This window comes from Mustela lutreola, chromosome 12 (genome assembly GCF_030435805.1).
Source record: "Mustela lutreola isolate mMusLut2 chromosome 12, mMusLut2.pri, whole genome shotgun sequence".
Lineage (NCBI taxonomy): Eukaryota > Metazoa > Chordata > Mammalia > Carnivora > Mustelidae > Mustela > Mustela lutreola.
Window position 1 is genome coordinate 36,280,492 of NC_081301.1, and position 23,775 is coordinate 36,304,266.

The following is a 23,775-nucleotide window of genomic DNA, read 5'->3' on the forward strand; positions in this document are numbered from 1 at the left end:
CACAAATGCAGTTTTAATAAAATGATAATGAAATCAACTGAGACAGACTTTCTTCAAATGTATTCCTTAGAAAACGAGTCCTACAGAATGCTTCTTCAAAACAGAGTTGTATGGTCAAATAAGTTTGCCATAACACTGTGCACATTATATCCTCCTCTTAAAGAAGTATACCAAGCCTACAATAGAGTAATCTGTTGATGTTACACTCTACTGGAACCCACTGTTTCCCAAATTTCTTTGACCATGGATCTCTTTATCACGTAATAGAGAATCTATTGACAGGTGTAGAAACTGAAGTTCTGTGGAACAGAATTTTTCCATACTCTGGAGTTCTAAGATTATGGTGGGAAATAGTATTAAAAACACAGGCACCAGGGCACCTGGGTGGCTCAGTGGGTTAAAGCCTCTGCCTTCAGCTCAGGTCATGATTCCAGGATCCTGGGATCGAGTCCCACATCCGGCTCTCTGCTCGGCAGGGAGTCTGCTTCCTCCTCTCTCTCTCTCTCTCTCTCTCCCTGCCTCTCTGCCTACTTGTGATCTCTGTCAAATAAATAAATAAAACTTAAAAAAAAAAAATCTAAAAAAAAAAAAAACCACAGGCTCCAGAGTTAAATAGATCTAGACTTGAATGCAGTTCTCTTATCAGCTAAATGACCCCAATCAAGTTTCTGTCTAAACCTCATTTTTTTTAATCTATAAAATGGGCCAAATAACAAAGCCTGATTTGTAAAATTACTGTGAGGGATTCATTTGGATAATGCATGTAAAGTATTTATAGTAATAGTAATATCCAGGGATGCCTGGGTGACTCAGTTGCTTAAGCAACTGCCTTTGGCTCAGGTCATGATCTCAGGGTCCTGGGATCAAGTCCCGCACCTGACTCCTTGCTCTGTGGGGAGCCTGCTTCTTCCTCTACCTGCTGCTCCCTCTGCTTGTGCTCTCTCTTCCTTGCTCTCTGATAAAAAATAAAATCTTTTTAAAAAATAGTAATTCCCAGTAAGTATGGTTATGATGATGATGATGGTGGCAGCAGTTGAGATCAAAAGGAAAATTGTGATATAGGTAATAAAGTTTTCATTGAATGAGAAATTATCGAACAATTGGGACCTAACTGCAACAAGGAAGCTGAGGATCAGAATAGGTTATGTGAATATCTAGTAATGGTCTGGAAGTGGCACAGAGAGACTGAGAAAACTAAGCCTCACTCTTCACCCAGTAACGGGGCATGAAAAAGGCATTACCCTCCCCCTTTAGAAAGGGCTTTAGTGGTGCCTGGCTGGCTCAGTCAGTAGAACATGTGACTTTTGATCTCGGGGAAATGAGTTCAAGCCCCACGCTGAGGGTAGAGTTTACTTTGAAAGAGGCGGGGCAGTGGGGAGCTTTAGCAAACAGCCAGGTTTTAGTCAGTAGAAAATGTACTGATTCCGGTCTCAGATGTCAGTAAGAACTCCAGTTTGCAAAGGGCAGAAGGGACCTGTTGGAGCAACAGCTGGAACCCTCGTCTAAGAGAGCTTTCTCTAGTTTGTGAAGCAGTAGTAGGGCCTGATCTTGAGTAGGGATTACCACGAAGTCTGAAGAGAGATGCTAAAAGTTGTGGTTGGAAAAAAAAAAAAGTAAAAGCTGTAGTTGAGAGAGGTCTACAAGTATTCAGGCTTACTACAGGATATTCATTTTCGACAGTGTTCAGTAGTAGCACAAGATTAGAAAGAATTAAAAAATCTATCAAGAGAGGACAGAGTATATAAATTATAATATATCCCCCAAGAGAAATATTACATAGCTATTAAAAGAGAATGGAAGAGCTGTATTTGGACTAATATGGAAAAATCTCCAAGATATAACATTAAATTTTAAAATGTGAAGAGCAATGTATGTAAATATACACAAGCATGCATGTGCACATGTGCACACATGCATGTGGTTATAATTGCACAGATTATCTGTGGACTGATTCACAAAACACAGGTAACAAAGGGGGAGATAGGGACTAGAGGCCTGGAAGTCTGAAGTAGGAAGGAAATATTGCACTATACATGTTTATGTTTTGTGTAATTTTCTATTTTTACACTTATTACTTATCCAAAACATTCTTTAGTTTTTTTAATTATTATAGTAGCAATGGTTAGGAAGAGGGATGACAGATTGTGGGAAAAAGGAGGGATAAGTGTGGCCTCAATTAGGGCAAAGAGTTGAAGTGGTGAAAGTTAAGATAGGCAGCCTTGATCAGAGCAAAATCCTGGAGTTTAAAATTATAGAAAGAATTCTTTCCTGGTGCAACTAAGTCTAAGAGATGGGGTCCTCAAAGTTGCTCCACTTGAGCATTTTTCCCCAAGGGGAATACCTTTTTCAGGGTTTCAATAATAGCAGAGGAAGAAAGTCTCCACTAGAGAGAGAGTCACAAGAACACAACAGTACTTTGTGGGAGAGTTGATTCATTCTGTCTTAATGATCTTCCCTGAGAAAATGCTGATCCATCTCTCAGGCTGACCAACCCCAATCTTGGATTTCACGGGATTGCTCCATTTAAACACAGGCCTTCTAATCTATTTGCTCAGTTCCATTTCTGCTTACTAAATAAGTCCCTCCTTCTTCAGCTTTCTTTAGCAACCCAAGAGCTTCTGTCAAGGCTTCCTCACGGCCTACCTTCATGTCTTCTCCTTCACTGTCCCTTCCACCTGGAACACCCACCCACCTGCTGCCACCGCAGTCTCCATTTCTAGAGCTAAAAGTCTCACCTCCTCCCCCAGATTTTTCTGCAGCTAAGCCAAATAAGGTACAGAATCATATCCATTCCACCCACACTACTAACATTACCACAATGTCATCAAACACTTATTAAGTACATATGACCAGGTGCTCAACCAGGCCAGATACAGAGATGACCTATATGATCTCTCCCCTCAAGCTGCTTATAGGCATGGCATAAGGTAGCTACGTTCCTATGGCAGTTCCTTAAAGTCTATGGAATGCAGTTATCAGCTGAAGAAGTATGAATGACCTATAAATTTATCAGAAATATTCAAATCACAATCAAAGAAATGCAAATTAAAACAAGGAGATACCAATCTTCTGAAGAGAGATGCTATTTTGCCAAATTGGCAAACATTTTCTAAAATAATACTCAGTGTTGGTGTGGCACGTTCAACTACTGAAAGTATGGATTGGAAAAACCTTTCTGAAAACACATCAGAAGTTTATCAGAAGTCTTTAAAAGGCATATACTCCTTAACTCAGTAATTTATTTGAATCTACTTTGAGAAATCTAAGGTAAAGAAATAATCAAAATCAAAAACAGATTCATGCACAATAATGCTCATTATATCATTATTTGTAAATTATAAAGAAATATAAGTTGTTATGGAACATCAACACAATGAAATATTAGTTAATAATAATCATGAAATGTTTCCAAAAAATATTTAATAACCCAAAATAGGGGTGCCTATGTGGCTCAGTCGTTAAGCATCTATCTTCGACTTGGGTCATGTCCCCATTGTCCTGGGATTGAGCCCCACATCGGGCTCCCTGCTCAGCAAAGAAGCTGCTTCTCCCTCTCCAGCAACCCACACCGCCTGTGTTCCTTTTCTCGCTGTCTCTTTCTGTCAAATAAATAAATAAAATCTAAAAACAACAACAACAACTCAGAATAAAGCTCACAAAAATAATCTAAGTGAGGAAAATTTTATTTTATTTATTTATTTATTATTATTTTTAAAGAGTTTATTTATTTATTTGACAGATCAAGATCACAAGTAGGCAGAGAGGCAGGCAGAGAGAGAGGGAGAGAGAGGAGGATGCAGGCTCCCCGATGAGCAGAGAGCCCGATGAGGGGCTCGATCCCAGTACCCTGGGCTCATGACCTGAGCCGAAGGCAGAGGCTTTAACCCACTGAGTCATCCAGGCACCCCTAAGTGAGGAAAATTTTAAATGCATACATAGTATGGTCTAAATTCAGTAACTTTATATTTAATGTATATAAAAGTTATATAAGAAAACAGAGCTAATATTTCATAGTTACTAAGCCCTGGAAAAAATAAAAAATAGATTTAATTAAGAAATAAAGAGGCAAGTGGAGACTTCTGTGAAAATGCTGACAGAGTTTTTTGGCTAGTTAAGCATCCATAAAAGTTTGGCAAAACACTCTGTTAGGTTCTCTACAGGACTTTCGAACAGCAGCAATAAACAGCATAGCCCCAACAATCAAGAATCTTACAAGAACGGAGGAAAGTTAGATCAAACAGTAAATAAGTAACTCCATCACATTTCGGTCTAGAAAATGTATGCACAGAGTCTGGAAACAACCTCCAAAACTGACACCTGACTGGATTTTAAATGTGAATAAAAATTTAGCTAAGTGGAGAAAGAGGAAGAGTATTCCATGCATGGCAAACAACAAGTGCAAAGTCTCTGAGATTTAAAAAAAAAAAAAAAAAAAGAATAGCACAAAGAGGTAAGACCAGAAAGGCATGTAAAGTCTGTATCAGTGCTTTTCCAGTTCTTTTTGTGGAGGATTTGGTTTTTTTATTCCAACATGTCATGGACTAATATTTTTTGTCTAAACCCTGTTCAATGAGACAGGGATATTATCATGCACATGGTATTACAGCAATCCAAACTGCCTCTAAATGCTCACTTAAAGTACTTACTTCAATTTCAGTACTTACTTCATCAAAAAGTAGAAACAAACACTTCCTGGGCTGGCCCATGGACCATAGTGGGAGTCACACTGAAATTATCAAGGTCTTATTTTATCATGAAGGCAATGTGGAGTTACTGAAGTATATTTTTTCTGATTTCCTCTTTTTTTAAATCATAGTTTTACTAGATAATTTAAAACCCTATAAAAGGGTACTATTACTTTCCCCATCTTGTGGATTAGGAAAATGTGGCTCATTAAGGTTAAAAAACTTTCTCACAAGGATACATTGAGAAAAAAAATATGGCAACTCATATCACAGGCAAGGGTTAAATTCCCTAAAACTAAGCTCCTGGAATAAAAAGTTCAATAGAAAAAAAAATGAGCAAAGAATATGACTAGACTATTCACAAAATAGTAAATACTAACAGCCTTTACTTGTATGAAAATATCCTTAACTGTACTAAGATACACACACTTAAATTCTACTGAGAAAACACTGCCCAGTAGACCAGCAAAAATTAAAAAATTTGAATAAATCACTCTATTGGTGGATTTGGGAAGAAAAAAAGCACCCTCATGACATTACTAGTAGGAGTATAAATTGGTACATTATCTGTGAAAGGCAGATACCCTTTGGGGTAGTCATTAAAGCTGCTCACAAAAGCTTTCTCCTCTCTTTCAAGGTATACTATATTGTTCACGTGAGGTTAAATACGGTTATATGACTTGCTTTAGCCAGGGAAATGTGAGCAAAAGTGACATATTGTATATTCTGGGTGGAAGTTTTTTTTGCTTGTTTGTTTTAAAGATTTTATTTATTTATTTATTTTACAGAGAGAGAGAGAGAGAGAGAGAGAGAGAGAAAGAGAAAGAGTGATCACAAGTAGGCAGAGAGGCAGGCAGAGGGAGAGGGGGAAGCAGGCTCCCCACTGAGCAGAGAGCCAGATGCTGGGCTGGATCTAGAACCCTGAGACTGACTGGAGCCGAAGGCAGAGGCTTAACCCACTGAGCCACCCAGGCGCCCCCCGCCCCCCCGGGTGGAAGTTTTAAGAACCAGAGTGCAATTTGCTATGTTCTCTTTCATTTATCTTTTCTTTCCCTCCACCACCCATACTGACAATATCCTAGATGCAGGCTGTTCATAAGCCTGTACTGCAGAGAGAAGACATCTTAAAGCAGAACTCCTCAACATGCAGGATGACAAGCAGCATGAACAAAATAAACCTTTACTGTTTCAAGCTACTGACAAATGGAGAGCAACATGACAATATTTATCGAATTTACAAATACATATCCTCTCAAATATACTTGCAAAATGACGTATGTAAAAGGTGCTCATTTACAACATGGTTTGTTATAGCAAATGACTGGAAACAACCAAATGAACCAAATTAACATCAACAGAATACTAGTTAAATACTTGCAGGAACTTCATACAGCAAAATATCTGTAACTATTGAGAAAAAATTCTCTTAAAGCTAATATGGAAGGATCTCCAAATGAAAAAACAAGATGTTCTCAGTATGTACACCAATTTTGATTAAAAAAAAAAAAAAGTGAGGGGGTACAATATATATTCATATTTTCTTGCACTTGCACCAAGCAACTATGGAACAGTAAGAAACTAACAATTATTACCTTGGACAGACCATTAAAGGGTGACTCGGTAGAACTTCCAATTTACTCAGGAAAAATATTTGGGGTGCTGTACTTAACTTCCTACTCTCACAACCTCAATTAAGTTAGGCAAATCTCATGTTAAGTATAAATAGCGTACTTCTACCTCTACCTGAAACTGTTCTGATACTCTTCATTAAACTCTGGCTTATCTTTATCCTCTTGGCCACATCTTATCAGCTTCTAGTTACATTACCTGTGTTATGTATATATTTACTACTGTTCTCTTATTAAGCAATGGTTCTGTTTTTTGCTATTCTTTCTGAGAGATTCTGAATTGCCTCTTAAAAAGAAAAAAATGATAGCAAACTGTGCCTGTTCCAATATATTCTTGTTTTTCTCATTCAGAACTTTTATATGGATGTTATTTGTTTTACTTTCCTTTATAATAAGAATTATAAAACCCTTACTTATGGAAAATTACAAATAAAAAGTTAGTAGGTATGGTAACACTGTCTCCATAAATGTTCACTTTAAATGTTTATCTCCTGTCACTCTAGACCAACAGACTCCAAACCTAAAATCTATACACACGTATAACTGTGTTAATATATTACATTATAAAAATGTAAAAAGCATAAAAGAAACAATCATTTAAGATTTACTAATGATAAAAAATGTTTTTTGCTATCACTAAAAGTACTAATAATATTTTTAGTGAAAGCAATGTGATACAATATGCCTCATTATTTTTTAAATCTCAGTTTAACATTTTGTTATAGGATTATTTGAAGGTCTGGTTCCACTTTCAATTATTTCAATACTTCGTTTTCAAAGCTGCCAAAAAGATACAGATACTTCAGTCAAATGAAAGATGTGCAAGTGGTTCCTACATAGCAATTATTCAAAGATTTTGTTAAAATTTGGCTAATTATGTTCCCATTTTCTCTGTTATCTTACCAAATGGAAATATTTTTATTTTTTTATTTATTTGACAGAGATTACAAGTAGGCAGAGAGGCAGGCAGAGAAAGAGGAGGAAACAGGCTCCCTGCTGAGTAGAGATTCCGATGTGGGGCTCGATCCCAGGACCCTGGGACCATGACCTGAGCCAAAGGCAGAGGCTTTAACCTACAGAGCCACCCAGGCGCCCCTCAAATAGAAATATTTTTAACAAGTAAGTTCAAATCTCACTGAAAACTTTCATTATAAGTATTTCCAAATCTGTTAATAGTTTCTTTCCAAAATTTTAGAACATGTAGTTACAGGGTTTTATAGGTAACAGTCATTGTTTCTGATAAAAAAAAAGAACACACAAAAGAAAGATTCTTAAACATCCTGTATTCACAGCAGCTACCTTTTCAATCATTATTAAAACATCTTCTCTCTGAAGGGTCAAATTAGCAATGCTTGTAAGAAGCTAGAACAATATGAGTAACAAAATAAATGATAAAAATGATTATGACTGTAAAATGTAATACATTATATAATAAATTAGGTATCTATGAGTCCACAGTGACATAAATAAAATTGATAGGAGAAAAGGGAAATCTCTTCCCTATAGTAGAATGCTAACTAATGAATGTAGAAAGTATAATGGAAATAGAAAGTTACCATTTAAAAAAAAAAAAAAAAAGAAAGAAAGAAAGTTACCATTTGGCAGCCGCCATTAGTGATGGAAGATTCAGACAGGAGACATCAATGAATGCTTAGCTCACTGGTGGAGATGCAATGTGGAATAAGATACTGGCTATTTTCAAAGTACACAAAACACTTACCAGTCACATCAACTACAAAAGGAAAAAAAGGTGCCTCAACAGGTTGGAAACCTGGTCAATAAAAACTTAACTAGGTGACTGAGATTAATATTAAGGGTAGTGTAAGGACCTATTTTATATTTTTATATTTTAGCCAGAAGCTTCCATTGAGGTTAAACAATAACACTATTGTTTAACCCTTAAACTGTCCCTGCTCCCCTTCCCCCAGGGGACTTACTTAAAAACAAGTCCCAGAAACCAGTCTCAGGTAACAAAGCATAGATACAAGGATGGGTCAGGCCAGGTGAAGACATCCGATCAGTGGGGGGTTGCATACTGTCTCCCTAGCTACCAAGGAGTATGCCCCCGACCCTCTTTGGGAGCCTTTTGGGCACCAATCCTAACCTAAATTGTAATTCAACTGGTCACCTAGCAACACTGGGAAGTTTCTCTGTGTGTTACAATGTCATTGGCCAACTGTGTGTGGCCAGGCCCAACACATGGCCTTTGCCCTTAAAAGCCAGTCTGTAAAGAAGAGTGGGGTTGCCCTCTCTGTAAGAGGCATGGCCCTGGCCGGCAAGTTTGATTCTTGATGCTTGGGGCGAAATAAAGCTTTGCTTGACCTTCACTTTGTATCAGTCTCGCTCCTTCAATCACAGACCTATTATTGCGGCATAACAGGTAGCACATGTTGACACGTGTACTTTCTGATACTGTAAGGGCCTATTCAGCCAGAGCAGCCCCACCCCGGTTGAACTGCCATTTTGTTGTAAAACTTAAAATTGACTCCCCCCACCCCCATGGGAACTTACTTAAAAGCAAGTCTGGGAACCCAGTCCCAGGTAACAAAGTCCAAGTACAAGGGTGGGTCAGTCCAGGAGGAGGTATTCAATCAGTGGGGTGCATACTGTCTCCTAGCTACCAAGGAGTATGGGCCCCTGCCCTTTGGGAGCCTTTTGGCGCCAATCCTAACCAAGGTGTGATAGGCTAAATCAAATGTCTACTAGGGTAAACTGTAATTTAATTGGTCGCCTAGCATCACTGTGAAGTTTCCTGTGTGTGTTACAATCTCATTGGCCACTGTGTGTGGCCAGGCCCAACCACATGGCCTTTACTCTATAAAAGTTAGTCTAGAAAGCAGGGAGGGGTTGTCCTCTCTGTAGGGGTGGCCCGACTGGTCTATTTGACGGTCAGTCTGATTCCTGATGCTTGGCGCTAAATAAAGCTTTGCTTGACCTTCGCTTTGTATCAGTCTCGCTTCTTTAATCACGGACCCATTATTGGGGTACCCAATTTTGGGAGGACCCAACAGATACAATTCACTAAAAAGAGCCCAGCATCATTTTTGTGTTATTCCTGTCAAGAAAGCATGGCCTGAGTCTGAACATGAGGAAACACTGGATGGACCCCAAATGAAGAACATGCTACAAAATAAAAGGCCTATACCATCTGTCCAAGATAAAACTGAAGAACTGTTCCTGATTAGAGGAGACTAAAGAGATATGACTACTAAATGCAACACGTCAGCCTGGATAGTATACCCTGGACTAGGGAAGAAAAGAGACATTGTTGTGATGGCAAAATTTGTATGGCATTTTTATGATGGTGTTGCCATTGTTGATTTCCTCCAGTGGATAGTTACACTGTACTTATATAAGAGAGTAGCTTTGGTTTTTTGGGAAGTAAAAATAGAACTATTTAGGAATAACACAACATCATCTCTTCAACTTTTTCTCAAATGGTTCAGAAAAAGATTAATCACACATAATGGACAGAAGGTGATGAAAACTGTGGTGACAACAACTGGAGCACCTTGGCAAGAAAGATTTAAGAGCTTAATACTGTTATTTTGGCAACTTTTCCCTAAGTCTGAAATTATTTCAAAATAAATTATTTTTCAAGTGTGTTTACACACGTGAGCATGCTTGTATTTTTAATGCAGGTATCTGCCAAGTATTATACTACTGACAGCCACTTGACATCATTTAAAAACATCCTTTCTGGGGGAAGAGGGTTCCCTTCTCCCCCAGACTCCACCGCCCACCGCACCCCCGGGGCCGGGGTTGCTGCGCCATGCCACGCCATGGTCTTTGTGCGGCCATCGGGAGGGGGCTACCCAGCGGCCCTGTGGGGCCATGCGTGTGCCCTGCGTCCCTCGGTGTGTATGTGGGGGCAGGTGGGAACACCCTGGGCGCTTGTGGGGTTATAAAATAAAAAACAAACAAACAAAAACAAAAACAAAACATCCTGTCTGTATACATCACAAAGGCCCTCCCTAACAGGCGAGGCAGTGGCCTTGAAGTGGGTAACCAAGGGAGACAACAACTGACTCTAAGAGGCCTTGTAATGGTTCCCCATCCTAAACTCAAAATGAAAAGGGCTCAAAGAGACGATGGTACTGAAAATAGCATTTAACTTAACCTTCAGGCTCTCAACCCACTAGATCTATCTGATTTCCATTAATCAGCATAGAAGGAAACCCACAGCCACCTCCAATCCCTTAAGGCTCTAGCTTACTTGTCATGCATCCCCAGATGCACACTATAAGGAGATGACTAATCACTGACTGCCTCGTCAGCACCATATGTCTCCAAATTTCAAAGGAAAAACTGTCCCAACTAGTACTAGAAAAACAGATTTCCTACCTCCTGCAGCCGGAGTCGAACCTTGGTAACTGCTCGGATCCAATGTGCTCTGGCTTGGGTAAATGGCGAAGAAGCATTCTCCTCAGGAAAACTTGTAACAAAGAAAGGAATGTTTCTTAAGAAAAGCCCAGGCCATGGGGTGACTGCTTAAGGCAAAAGTGCCAAATAACTTAAGTAAAATACTTTGTATTCATGCCTAGACTTGTTTCATGAGTCAGGCCACTATACAGCATAGTCCTAAATAGCCAATGTGGGTGGAAAAAAATCTTCTCTAAAATGACAACTCCTTTTAGCTTTTTATCCATTCCCTCTCTTCTTTCCCCATTTTTCACTTACCCAATAAGCCAGCTCACTGGGACAGTCAGATTTCAGGATTCTAGTAAAAGCAATGGCAAGGGCCTTGAGTCGATGCTAGCACAAAAACTATGCAGACATGTGGACTAATCCTTGTGCCTTGCCTCTCAAGACCACCAGTCTCTCTTGAGCATTCTACATGCCATCCATCCTTAGGGCACAATTTTGTTCCTGCAAACCCTTCCTGCTCCACTAAAAATTTTGGAAGGCTTACCAATTCCTAGACTACAAAAAAAAATGCTAAGGAAAAAAGCACAGTCTTGTTCCTTGAGCTGCCTTAGGGATACCCTCAATGAAACAACAATAAATATAACAAACTAGTTTTGGGACAGAAACACTACACTGTATTAGAACAAACCATCATCTAGTTTCCTAACTGTGGAACAGTAGTCAATTCTTGGTGACAATGCTTCTCCTCTCTTCCACTGAGGTCTACTGCCAAGGCAGCAAACAAGCATCCACCATCTATACATCTGAAATATAGGCCAACCTCTGCTGTCATCTAACTGGATCAGCTGTTTTAAAATATTGTGGGCACTGGTGACCAAGGTAGAACTGGACCTCACTTGAACAGCTAGGATCTGAAAGGACACAGCCACTAGAGAAGGACAAATACTTGTGCTGGGTACTTCTGCTGCTCTACCAAGAACTCTACCCACATAACAGCATCTGCCAAATCTAAGGTCTACAAAGAGCCATTTTTCAGTAGGTCATCAACCACAACTCTTGGATGTCTTGACTATTAGATGAGCCACTAGAGAGGTCTAAAAATCAGGAAAACATAAGGAGAAAAGAAAGTTTGTATCTTCAGTGGTGGATTAGATATACCAACAATTCTTCAAACTTTTACCACTTAAAACTGCACTCACTGCTCTGACCTTTTGGTGAGAGGCATTATTTTTAGACCTTGAAATGTGAGAATCCAAGTCATACCTAGCCCTTATCACTCTACCACAGTGGTTTTCAACGGGGGACCCTTTTGCCCAGTATGGGCAATGACAACATCTGGAGAGATTTTTGGTTGTCACAACTGGTAGTTGCCACTGGCAAGTAGTGAGATGCCAGCATACATTCCACAATGCCCACAACAGCTTCTCATAACAAAGAGTTACCTGGTCCCAAATGTCAATAGTGCCAAGATTGAAAAATCACACTCTGCCCCAAACTATCAACAAATCCACTGACCAATTCAGCTCAATAACACTCAAACACAGTACTAAACTTCATTACAAGACTGCTAGAAACACAAGTTTAAAATTTTTCTTCTTATGGGTACCAATTAATTCTAGAAACACTGTTAGACCCTGGGGCAGAAGGGTGAGTTAGATCTGACTCTTAGACCAATTCTTTCTTAACTCTGTCCTAGTTTTCTCAATCAGGAAAATACAAAACAAAACAATGTTCACGTAAGAAATTTAAACATTAATAGGCTAGCAGGCCTATTTCATCCAAAGCAGGTTTTTTTAATGAAGCAAGTTGTAGGGTTTGGATCAGTTCCAGACTCAGAGGCTCCCATATATAGGTCAATTAGTAGGCCAACAACTGCAGATTTAAGAAGGCCTGGTACACTGCAGCTAACTACAAAGAGTCCAAGTATTCCTCTGAGAGCCTCAAAATATTTAGGGAATTATACCGAAAAATCAAAGGAAGCAGTGCAGAGCTAAACCTCAGTATCCTGAATCACTGGCATACCCACCTGTACAGAAACAAACAAAAAGCACTTACATCCTGAAATATCACAGGCAGGTACTAAGGAGACCATGTGAACTCCTCAAGGCAGCTATCACCTACCTCTCCTGGGGGCCGAGGACGTGGTCTTTGTGTAGCACCAGATCTGGGGGAGAATGGATTGAGGCATCTTCTTTCCTCTCCTTGGGTTCAAATGCTCTCCCCTTCTCTTCTTCACCTGTTACCTCCAAGGCTTTCTCTTGTTCTCCAAAACCCACTTGGCCATCTCTGGAGAAGCTGCCACTGCTGTGGCACGAATGAATTGAGTCCCTCTCCCGATGGTCATCATCTTGTTCGTGACACTGGTCTAGTTCACTCAACTGAGAGCTTCCTTGACTTACATTACAGGAGGAGCCATACCTACTACTGCTGGTGGGGCTGTGAGAATGAGAGGAAGACAGATGAGTAAGTACATGCAAACTAGAGACTGGGACAAAAGTAATGGATAAATACAGAAATAATGATTCTTTCAGTGACAAGAATCACAAATACAAGGTTCCTGGGAAGACAGAACCAAACTTCACAATCTAGAAGAACTAGTTTCTAGTCAGCAGAAGCACAAAGGAAAAACAATACAACATGCTGGGTTCTCTAACAGCACTTAATCTCAACCTGTGGCAGATGTTGAAGCATACTTTATCTCAAAGTAATTTTTTAAGTAGCAGTTTAACTTTAATTATTAAGAATTACTAAATATAAAAGTAGCCTCTTGTTTACACCTAATAATCTTTACTTGGACTTCTAAAGAATCTTGTCCAGTGGCAGTGATTAAAGTATTCTAATTTCCATAAAGTAAAATGGATGAGCTCTACTCCCCTTTTCTACTATTTACTAAACTGATGTGCCCTTTCCTTCCTCTGTAATTATAAACGTGAATTCTGTTCCTTAGGATGAGCAAAGGAGATTGGAGATGTTCCTTCAATTATCTCTCAACTATCTACATGATGAGGTAATGGACACTATTGCGAGATGAAATCTATGACAAAAAAAAAAAAAAAAAAAATTCCTCTGGGGAATGGTCTCATCAACATGAATGTAACAATATATCCCTGGCAGCACAGGGAATGTCCTAACGATAAACTTTCCCACCTGTAACTGAGTTGCTCTTGGGATATGGCTTGTTTGGGATAAATAGGACAAAAGCCAACTCCAGAATCTACATCAGGACTACACTAATATGTTTCTATACTTGAGGAGAGGCCAGCCCAATCCTTACTCAATCACTTGAATTCCCATACCCGTAAAAGAAATTTGTTCCCCTGTTCTGAGAGACAGCAATTATAGCAGAGAAAGTGGCAGTGAATCATGATTAGAAAGAAGAGCAGTATCCACAAGTTACTCCCTTGAGCTATACACTGAATTTAAGGCAGTCAGTTCTACTCCAGCTAGAAGTTCTCGGTGTTGATCTTTAAGACCTATTCCAGCTCATATGGATAGTTCTATCCCAAATCAGGGGAACCCTTTCACCTCCGGTATGCTGCTAAAAAGCTTCCATGCAAAAGGATGAAGAATTTCTTTGCCACAGAGTCAAGCCTTTAACTGAAGGGCTTATGTTTACCCTTGACTAAATGAAGATAAATCATTATTGTTTCCCAGGGATATTTTTCCCTATGGTACCTCCTGATTACCTGATATTTTCAGGCTAATTTCTCATCCTTTGTCCCATGGCACCAGGACAGGTACCAGGTCACTGTTATGAACAGTTCCTAACATATGTGTGTGTCTACACACACACACACACACACACACACACACACACACACACACACGATCTCTAAAATCAACCCCTTTGGACAGGTTTGGGAAAGAGGTCCTGGCAGCATTCTTAAGTTGTACTGTATACGGTGTTTCTTCTTAGGGGAAATAACAGGATCTTTTCCACGTGGACCCTGCACAATGCTCCAGAATAAAGAACTATAGCAAAGGACAGCCTTAAGCTCCTGTGACACTTTACTCAAAGCACTTACCAGACACCAGTCTTAAGGGTACAAAAAGGCAAAGACTGGAAGAAACTATGCAAATCCATGTGGAATAGGACATAGAATATAAATTACCCCAACCTCTGTATCTTACATTTTACTTAATAACCTCATTGCCACTGGAGAAAGCATCTTAGAAGCCTTGAAAAAGCAAAGCACAGTAGATCTCTCCCCAGCTTGTATAGATAAAAGTGCTAAAGGCCCAAGGAAGCATCCTAACCTATCATATGTGGTTGTAATTAATATATGCTACACTACTACTTGCTGCCTCTTCCTGACCTTGTTCGGGATAATTAGGACAAAAGCCAACTCCAGAATCTGCATTAGGAGTTCTCCATTCCACTTTACACAAGGCAGAGAAAACCATAGTGAGTAAATCCCAGGGTCCAGCCTTTCCTTTAGCAGTAAGTTCCTTCTTCCAATAAATGAATTACATCTGACACTAGAGAGAGGGGAGAGGATGAAAAGACCCTTACATTATTTCTTGTTACTTAACCCCTAGTTAACATGAAGCTCAGATGCTAGGAAAGACATAGGAAAAATAAAAAGCAGGCTACCATTAAACTAGCACTAAGTCACTGCATCATAAATGGTCAATTTCTTAAAGTCATTTATGATGCTTAGATTGACAACAGGCCTTTTGTCGGTCTTTGGTTCCTTGATGCCATGGAGAGTAACTGGTTGTTGTATGTCTGAAAGAGAGTCAGTGCTAGCAGGCAACACCTCCTCCTTTTGTGTTTCTGGCTGGTGAAGTAGCTCAGTGACAGTGCAGTGTTCTTCTTTATGAGTGCCTGAAGGACAAGTGGAGCTAGAAAGGTTGCTATTGGAACCCCCATGTTCTCCTGATGCTGAGACTTCTTGCTGGCTTTCCATTTCTCCAGGTCCTGAAAGCTCATGAGCACATATACTTGGCTTGGTCTCCTGCTGCTCAGAGGTCCCAGAGGGCTGACCAGCTGGCTCAGCACTAGCCTCAGTCATTTGAGAAGACTCTAAAGCTTTGTCAGCCTCCCTAGCATTAAGGTCTTGATCACTGCTGATAACCAGAGCTGGAGAAGAGGATTCTGCAGGCGTTTGTTCAGGGCCCCCTTTGTTCTCTTTTGGCCATGTGAATGAGAGATCCAGCTTCTTCCCAAACCTTAGTTTTAGATCACTTGCCACAATACTCCCTTTCCCCTCACTACCTCCCTCAAACAGAGTTGACAACTTTTTAAAACTGGCCATTAAACCAGGCTCTACTGCTCTGTTGCCAGAGGAAGGAGATGGGGAAAACAAAGAGCTCAGTGGCTTCCCACAGTCAGTGGCAGAGGATGGGAAATGGAGTTTTGGCCAACTGGGCATGTTTGGGATCTCAAAATGAGATCTTGGCTGCTCTGTTTCCTGGGGAATTGCAGGTAGATCTTTCTGGGTATCAAGTATCCCACAACTTTCTTTGGCACAAAGCACAGGTTCCTCTAGCACAGGATGAGAAAGGTATCCCTGGGTTTCTGGTGTGGCACTCTGGCCAACACTTGCCTCACTCAACAGTGGAGTACTGGTTTCCAGTGAACTGGCTGCCTGTAGTTCCAAGAAGTATTGGTTTGTGGAGTCAGACTGCAGAGATGGCTTTGCCTCAAGGGGAATAGGTGGATGAACCAGAGGAGGAAGCTCTTGGGCAATACAGGTAGGATCTGAATCCACATGTGATGGCAATGGAATATGCTCTGCTTCCAATGATGCATCTGTGTCTGTGCCCTGCAACAACCCCATGTCTCCTTCATCACTCAGAGACAATACTCCTTGCCCAGTATCGTCCTCTGAAACAGAAGGTGCAGCCCCAATTGTTTCAGAATCTTGGGGTTCTAGAATATTGTCATGAATATTATTGTTTTCCATTTCAGTTATCAGCTTGGTATCATCTATCAGAGTCTCTGAGTCTGACTTTGCACTAACTGCAGTCATTGTGCAGTCACTGAGAGTAGCTTCTGAATTGAGTGCTGGAGAGGAAGCTTCTCTCCACAAATTTTCTGGAGGTACTGACCCTACAGTATCTCTGCAACAATCATTTTGAGGCCATGTAGTAGCTGGGATAGGTGATTCTTGTTTGTATGCCTCTGGTTTGGGACTTTTAAAAATTCCAAGTAATTCACCTTTGAGGGACTGAGATGATGCACCAGAAGAAAGAGAGAAAAAGGAGTTTTTCTTTGGCAGTTTAGGAGGGGAGAAAAGTCCAGAGAAAGTTTTAGGAGGTTCAATTAAGCACCCGGAGAAAGATTTCACTTTTGTCACAAACCCTGAAAGCACCTCTACTGAAGAGCCCAACACTGATTTGTCCTCCTCTTTATCCACCTCTGGGCTCTGGAGATGCCTTGTACACCCTGGCTCCACAGAGGGAGAGGTTGGCTCCAAGATCTGTGTTAAGACTTCACCAGGGCCCTTTTCTAATGGCAAATCTAAGGGGTCATTAGTGAATCTTTCATTTTGGTGGTGGTTAGTACAAGTGTCTGAATTGTTGAGCTTTTCAGTTGAATGGTTATCATGTGAAAAAGACTGTGCCAATGAGCCACTAGATAAGGCTTCTTGTATGATAGGTTCTTCTTCGTAAGGAGCTACTCCAGTAGTCTCTAGACCAGTGAGCAGTGTTTCAGTCTGTGCCTGAAATTCTGGTGAATGAGGAACAATGTCATTCTGCAACTGATTCATCTGGAAATCTGCTACAGATGTCCCTGGTCCATTACTAGAATCTAGTTTTCTCTGATAGTCCTTCTCTCCCTTGAGCTCATCTGTAAGGTAAGTAACCTTAATGCTGTTGCTAATAGAAACACAAGGAGCCATTTGCTGTACATAAACTACCTCCTGGACTATGGTATCTCCAGTGCTACTGGAACTTTCTCTAGTCATTGTGCCACCCATGTCTACAAAAACACCTGACTTCTTACAGGGCTGGGAAGTCACTGGAGCAACAGTTGAAAGGCTATGTTTTTCCCCAGGAGTCTGCTGCTTTCCATCCAAAAACGGTAAGCTGAAGAAACTAAAAGAGTTATTATGAGAGGCATCCTTCTTGTTGCTTGAGTTAGTAGTGGAAAAAAAGGAAGGAAGTGTAAATAGCCCTTCTGCTTGAGATTTGGTTCTCAGAGGAGTAGCAGAGGCCCGGTTCTCAGATTTTTCAGATCCAGTCAGGAAAGAAAATATACTCTTTCTGGTGGGCAACTCTGGTTGAGATGGAGAAGTTGTGGGAGTTGAAAAACTCCAATACTGGTCAGAAAAATGATCTTGTTCCTTTGAATTTCTTGGGCTTGGAATATCAAAAGATAAATTGTTGCTTCTTAAAACTTCTGTTACTGTACACACATCACTAGTTTCTATTGAAGAATCTCTGGAAGACTCTTCAAGACAGTTTGCTGAGAAAGACTGATTTGGTGATTGCTGGATTAGGTGGTCTCTAGAAGGCACCTCTTTTTCAGTCAAATTATTACCCTGTATATCCCTAGTCAATGGTTCTTTTAGCCCACTGTCATCAATAGTCATCTGCTTGTTCAGACTCCTAACTCGAACCTTCCTTTTAGAGGCAATTGGTATAGCAGAAATTGGCTGTGCAGGATTAGGACTTGATTTGACTTCATCCTTATTAACCAATGAAGAAACAAACATATTTTCAGTTGTCTGTATAGAAGATGCATTGGTTTTAAATAAATCCCCAAGAGTACCAAAAAAATTTGAAACACCAGGAGATTCATTCTTTTGTTGAGAAGGTATCTTTCTATTTTTATCACCATTCTTTTCTAAATTTGGTGGTCCTTCTTTTTTCACCTGGGTTTTAAAGAGGTTCAAAATTCCAGATGCCTGTTTTCCATTTGATACAGTACCTACTGAAGAGTCTTCTCCCCGAACAAAGAGTTTCAATGCACTTTTAAATAATGTTCTCTCAGACTCTTTGGAAGATTGGTCCTGAGGAATCTCACAGTTCTTGGGTTCATCCCTACTAAACTGTGATTCAAGAGGAATTGAAATAGAGTCAACTGTAATAATTTCATTATCTTCAATATGTGATTTAGCCTGAGGAGTTGTTTGGCTTACCTGGGCGGCAGATTTTAACAAACTTTGTTTTTTCTCATGAAAACTTTCATTTAAAGGGAATTCTTGCTTCATAGTTTTAGTAAATTCTGGTCGCTGTACATTGGATACTTTTTGCCTTTCTAAATCTTTCTTGAAAAGATTTTCTTCTTTATCTTGGAAGTTACTCTCTAATCGTTTATTCAAGATTAACGACCCAAGACCATCATTTGTGAGCTCTGCTAAGTCTGACGGCTGATCCGTTTTCTTCAAGACCAAAGACTCTAAGGATACATTATCATCAAAATACAAAGTATTTCCAACTAAAGCAGAAAATAATGAAGCCACTTCATTCAATGATGACATTTCTCCTGTTTGCTGTGGATTGTAAGTCATATTTTCAGGATAAACCAAAGAGGTAGCTTCCTCAGAAGACTGAACCGGGTGTAAACTAGAAGGGTAAACTGATGACTCCTTTGCTAGAAACTGGTTCTTATTTCCTTCTATAAAGTGGTTTTTATTTAAGTCGTGATTTATAATAGTTCGGGGCTGATTTCTGAGATCCAATATATATTCAAAGTCTTCATAACCACACACCGTTTCTTCAAAAGATCCAAAATTTCCATTAAATTTCTGAAGATTATAGCCAGAAAAATCTAATGGTTGATCCTTTTGGCCACAACTTGACTCTTCAAGTACTTGTGAAAAGGTTCCTAAATTTAGATACACTGGTCCCTCACTTCTTGGCAAAACTACAGATAAATCAAGAGGGTCATCAACTGGTTCCTCTTCAACACACCAGAATAATTCATCTTCCTTAAAACTGTAGGCAGAAATAATGCTGTCATCCAAACTACTTGATAGATCATTTGTCTGTAAACCACAATTCAAATACTCTTGATCAGAACAATCAGGTATAAATAAATATGCATATTGCCCAGTAGAATCAGTGAGGACATAATACATATACTGACCATCATGGAACATATAATATCCATAATTTCCATCTTCTGATGGCCACCACACTCCACTTTGAAGACATGATAACCATTCCTGGTATTCATAACCAACACTTGTAAAAATAAAATTTTCATCCATTCCTAATAATTCTTGATCAACTATGGAACATGTAGTCTTCTCATAACCTGAAGAACAACTTAAGTCAATGGGCAATTCTTCCAGTGAATTCTTAGTCTCAATAACTGGAAAATAAGAATTTCTATATAATGAGTACGCTGCCCACATGTCCCTTCTTAATAAGTTATCTTCATTAAATGCTAACTGGTCCAATGATTCATATGGTAAGTCATGCCAAATGACACTGTTTGGGTTTGTTTGCCCCTCCAAGACATTTGCATTTTGATCCTTCTGGCAAAAATTTATTGCTGAATTTTCTGAGTCAGGCCACAAGAAAACATCACCTGATGGGTATGTATTTTGATTCAACATATAATAAAGTGGCTGAAGTTTTCTGGAATTTTTGGAGAAATCTTTTATATCAGAGTCCCATTCATAACAGAAAGGATTATTAATCTCTTCAAAAGTCTGATAGTGGTTTGATATATTAAGAATGTTAGTATTTAATATAGGTAGATTTAACTTATTTGAATTTTCATGTATTTTCGCCTTAAGAACATAGTGTGGTGTCAGCCTCTCAGGCAAGGATTTCTCTAAGAGGCCCTGTTCAGTGCTTGGAGGACAGTGAAATACCCTGTTCTCAGAAGAAGGGCAATTGTTTTCTTTTTGCTGGTTCTTCCATGAAGAAGGGCAATGGTGGTTATCAACCCAAGCATCAGATAATGGTATGTTTTCCTTAGGTAAGGATAAAGAGCTTTTTACGAATCCACATATTTCTTCTTTTTCAACATGGTTCTTCTGATTTTCAAAAGTCACACATGAAGTAACAGGGATCTCATCCAAGGATATATGTTTATTTCCATTCAAACTTTTTATATTGCCTAAGGACATGGACTTTGCTTCATCTGGTTTACAATCAGTCACACTGTTATTGGATATCAGGTTAAATATTCCAGAGAGTAAGCCTGGGGTATTATTCTTATGATGAGAATCATCACTCTTCAAACTTAATTCTTGTTGACTAGACAAATTTTCAAGAGAAGAAAACCTGTTAAACAGACCAGAAAGGAGGCCTCCTTGGGTTCTTTTCTTGGAAGCTTTATCTACAAGTCTGTCTTCATTAATTTCATTAACCACAGTGGATTTTGAAATGACAGAAGTAGATGCTAATGTACAGTCTGATACTGTTAAAGATGTCATTTGTGTAAGAGTCTTATTTAATTCTAAAGAATCTGAAGGAATATATTCTTTGGACACAACTCCAAGGACGGCTGAGGTAGCTATCTGACAGTTATCTACTGCTGCATGGTCACTTGAATTTAATCTCTCTATATTCCCATATTCCCCAAAATCATTATTAATAATTGGAACTGAATTAGACTTTATTTTATTAAGTGTGTCATCTTCAGGCCAATTTATTTGGTCATTTTTATTAAACGTTTCTCTATCATCAAAATTCCCTGAATTACTATGAATATTTGGAACTGAACTAGATTTTATTAAACTAAGTTTGGCATTTTCATGGCAGTTTCTTTGGATCTCTTCATCAATGGTTACTGCTGAGTCAGGAAAACTCTGGTCACTGACAGTGATATGGTTGTCAGTGAAAGGAAATTTAAACAAAGGAAAAATGCTTCCTTTCTCTCTTAAATCCTGCTGCTTTTCAGAATGACTAAGAACACTGAAAAATGGAATATGTAGTTTTCCAGTAAAGGAAAAAGAATGTCCATCTTTCTTAGGGTCCTTCTCCCATCCACCTTCCTCCAACTGGTGAATTTTCATAGATTCTGATGAAGTTTCCTTTGAACAGGTCTCAGGTGAAGTGAGGAAAAACTGGCTAAATGATTTTCTGAGAGGCTCGAGAAAATCATCATCACTAGTAACTTTGTCCCCCTCTAATGGCTTTGAAGTAGGCTCTTTATTTGCGATTCTACTGCCAGTTATACAAGGTTGTCCTGGAGTGTCTTTAGCACATATTTTTGATTGATTTGGTAACAGAGACAAATCTATACAGGGTTTTCTTTCCAAAAGACTTTCAATATCATCTTTTTTATTTGCAGAACTGCCTAAGTTTGAAGGCTCATTGGCCACTTGGGAAGACAACAACAAATCCTCACTTGAGGGCATTTGGGTTGAGCTTGCAGTTTTTCCCTCATTCTTATCTAAAGTGATGATACTACTGTTATTGCCAGGAGTGTCTTCCCTTTGATTTGACTCTGATCCACACCCAACAAAGTTTTCCTTTCTTGTTGGCTTCTTCTGATCATCATCTTTTTTGGCTTCATCCTTTTCTGAGAAGATCTTTAATGGATTTAGCATGCTAAAAACAGACTTTATAACTGAACTCTGACTCTGTGGAGTGGAGTCCCTTCCAATAGTCTCTGTTACATCCTGAAAGCTTAAATTTCCAGTTTTACTAGCTGTGTGCTCATTTTCAGAAGTTTTGTCATTTCTGCCAAAATCCTTATTATCAACTGCTTGAGAGGATAATGGAAATTGCATGGAAAGATCCTTCCCCAATACTGACTTGGCTCTGGGTTTAGATCCCGAATTAACCATCTCTATTTGATTAAGAGTTTCTGTTTTCTCTGGAACTAAAGAAACCAGCTTTTCCACAGAGGTTGTTAGATGCTTTGTGCCTGAACCCACTTTTTCTGTGAGTGAACTGAACAAAGAACCAACAGCACATTTGACTCCATTCAGCTCAGGGAAAGAGACAGCCTTGTCCTTGTCATTCTTGACAATGGTTGAAGGTGGTATTTGATCCCCAGGCATTTTATGTTCTCCATTATCAACAGTACTGTTGTGCTTAACTGATTTTTTAGTTTCTGAAAAGGAACCAAATGTATTAATCTCTTCTTCCTTCTCTGCTAAATATTCTGACACTGTTTCTACCAAACACTGAAGCTCACCCATTGTATCAACATAGTCCTTCTTGGGTTCCTCAAGAGAGGAAGGGGTCATCTCTTCCAGGGGGCACCCAGACAGATCTCCAAGTGTATTTGCATCACAATTTACCTTGGGTAATGAGAATACTGGACTTGTTACATTATATTCTTCAGGTAAGTCTCTAATATGATGGATATTGGATGGATGACTTGTTGGTGACAGCAAACCTCCCTGTTTATCCGTAAGAGGAGAACTCAGAAGTTCATCAGAAGTACTGCTAGTAGAATCTTCAAGAATATCTAATGGAGTGAAATTAGTGGCATGCTGGTTTAAGCCAGATGACTTCCCACAATTCTTAAAACAATCAGAAAGATCATAATCATGATTTTGCAACTTAGTGGTCCATATGCCACTCTTAACCACAAAACCATTTTTGTAAGGATGCAAAATTGGGTAATTTTGTTTCTTCTTTTCAATGTGGCAAATGTTACAGTTTTCAGTGTTAGGATATGTACTTTGGAAGTCAGTGTTAGCTCCTAATCTATCACCATACTGTCTTCTTTCACTGTCTCCAAAATGATGGTGTAGGGGCTTGTTTTTCTTTCTCCTATCTATTGTATCATATTTCTGAGGATATCTGGCGAACACGGATGTTTCAAACTTAAGGTCAGAATTAAAGGCAGTAGAATATTCAGTTTCTTGACCTGGAAATGGTATCTTTTTCCAATTCTTGTACTTCAGTTGTTCTTGTTGGCTATAACATTTATCAGTTTTTGAAAGAGTTCTAATTTCTTTTACTTCTGCTTCCTTTAAGTTTATGTTACTGCTTTCCAGAAACTCTTGTGGTATTTTCCCCTCTATTTCCTCATATATACTTTCTTGCTCTTCATAGTCAACATCAGAGAAAGCTGAAATAATCCTAATTTTGTCATTTTTGGCCTGCAAACCTTGTCTGATGTAAGGGAATAAAATCGGAGGAATAAGGCAAAGAAAAAGAGAAGAAACAGGGAAAAGGAAGAAACAAAGTATAAAATTTAGTGCATATTCAATGAGAAAACTAAA

General features: G+C 39.3%; 1 protein-coding gene across 8 annotated transcripts in view; it reads right to left on the reverse strand.

The window, feature by feature from the left end:
• The window catches only part of UNC13B (unc-13 homolog B), a 244,963-nt gene that overhangs the window by 76,601 nt on the left and 144,587 nt on the right, over positions 1-23,775 (reverse strand). For all 8 annotated transcript variants that reach the window (XM_059142422.1, XM_059142421.1, XM_059142424.1 and 5 more), the window contains 2 exons: positions 12,803-13,117; positions 10,658-10,748 (listed from right to left, as the gene is read on the reverse strand). In XM_059142422.1, the coding sequence (XP_058998405.1) occupies positions 10,658-10,748; positions 12,803-13,117 (406 nt within the window). The remainder of the gene's footprint in view (positions 1-10,657; positions 10,749-12,802; positions 13,118-23,775) is intronic.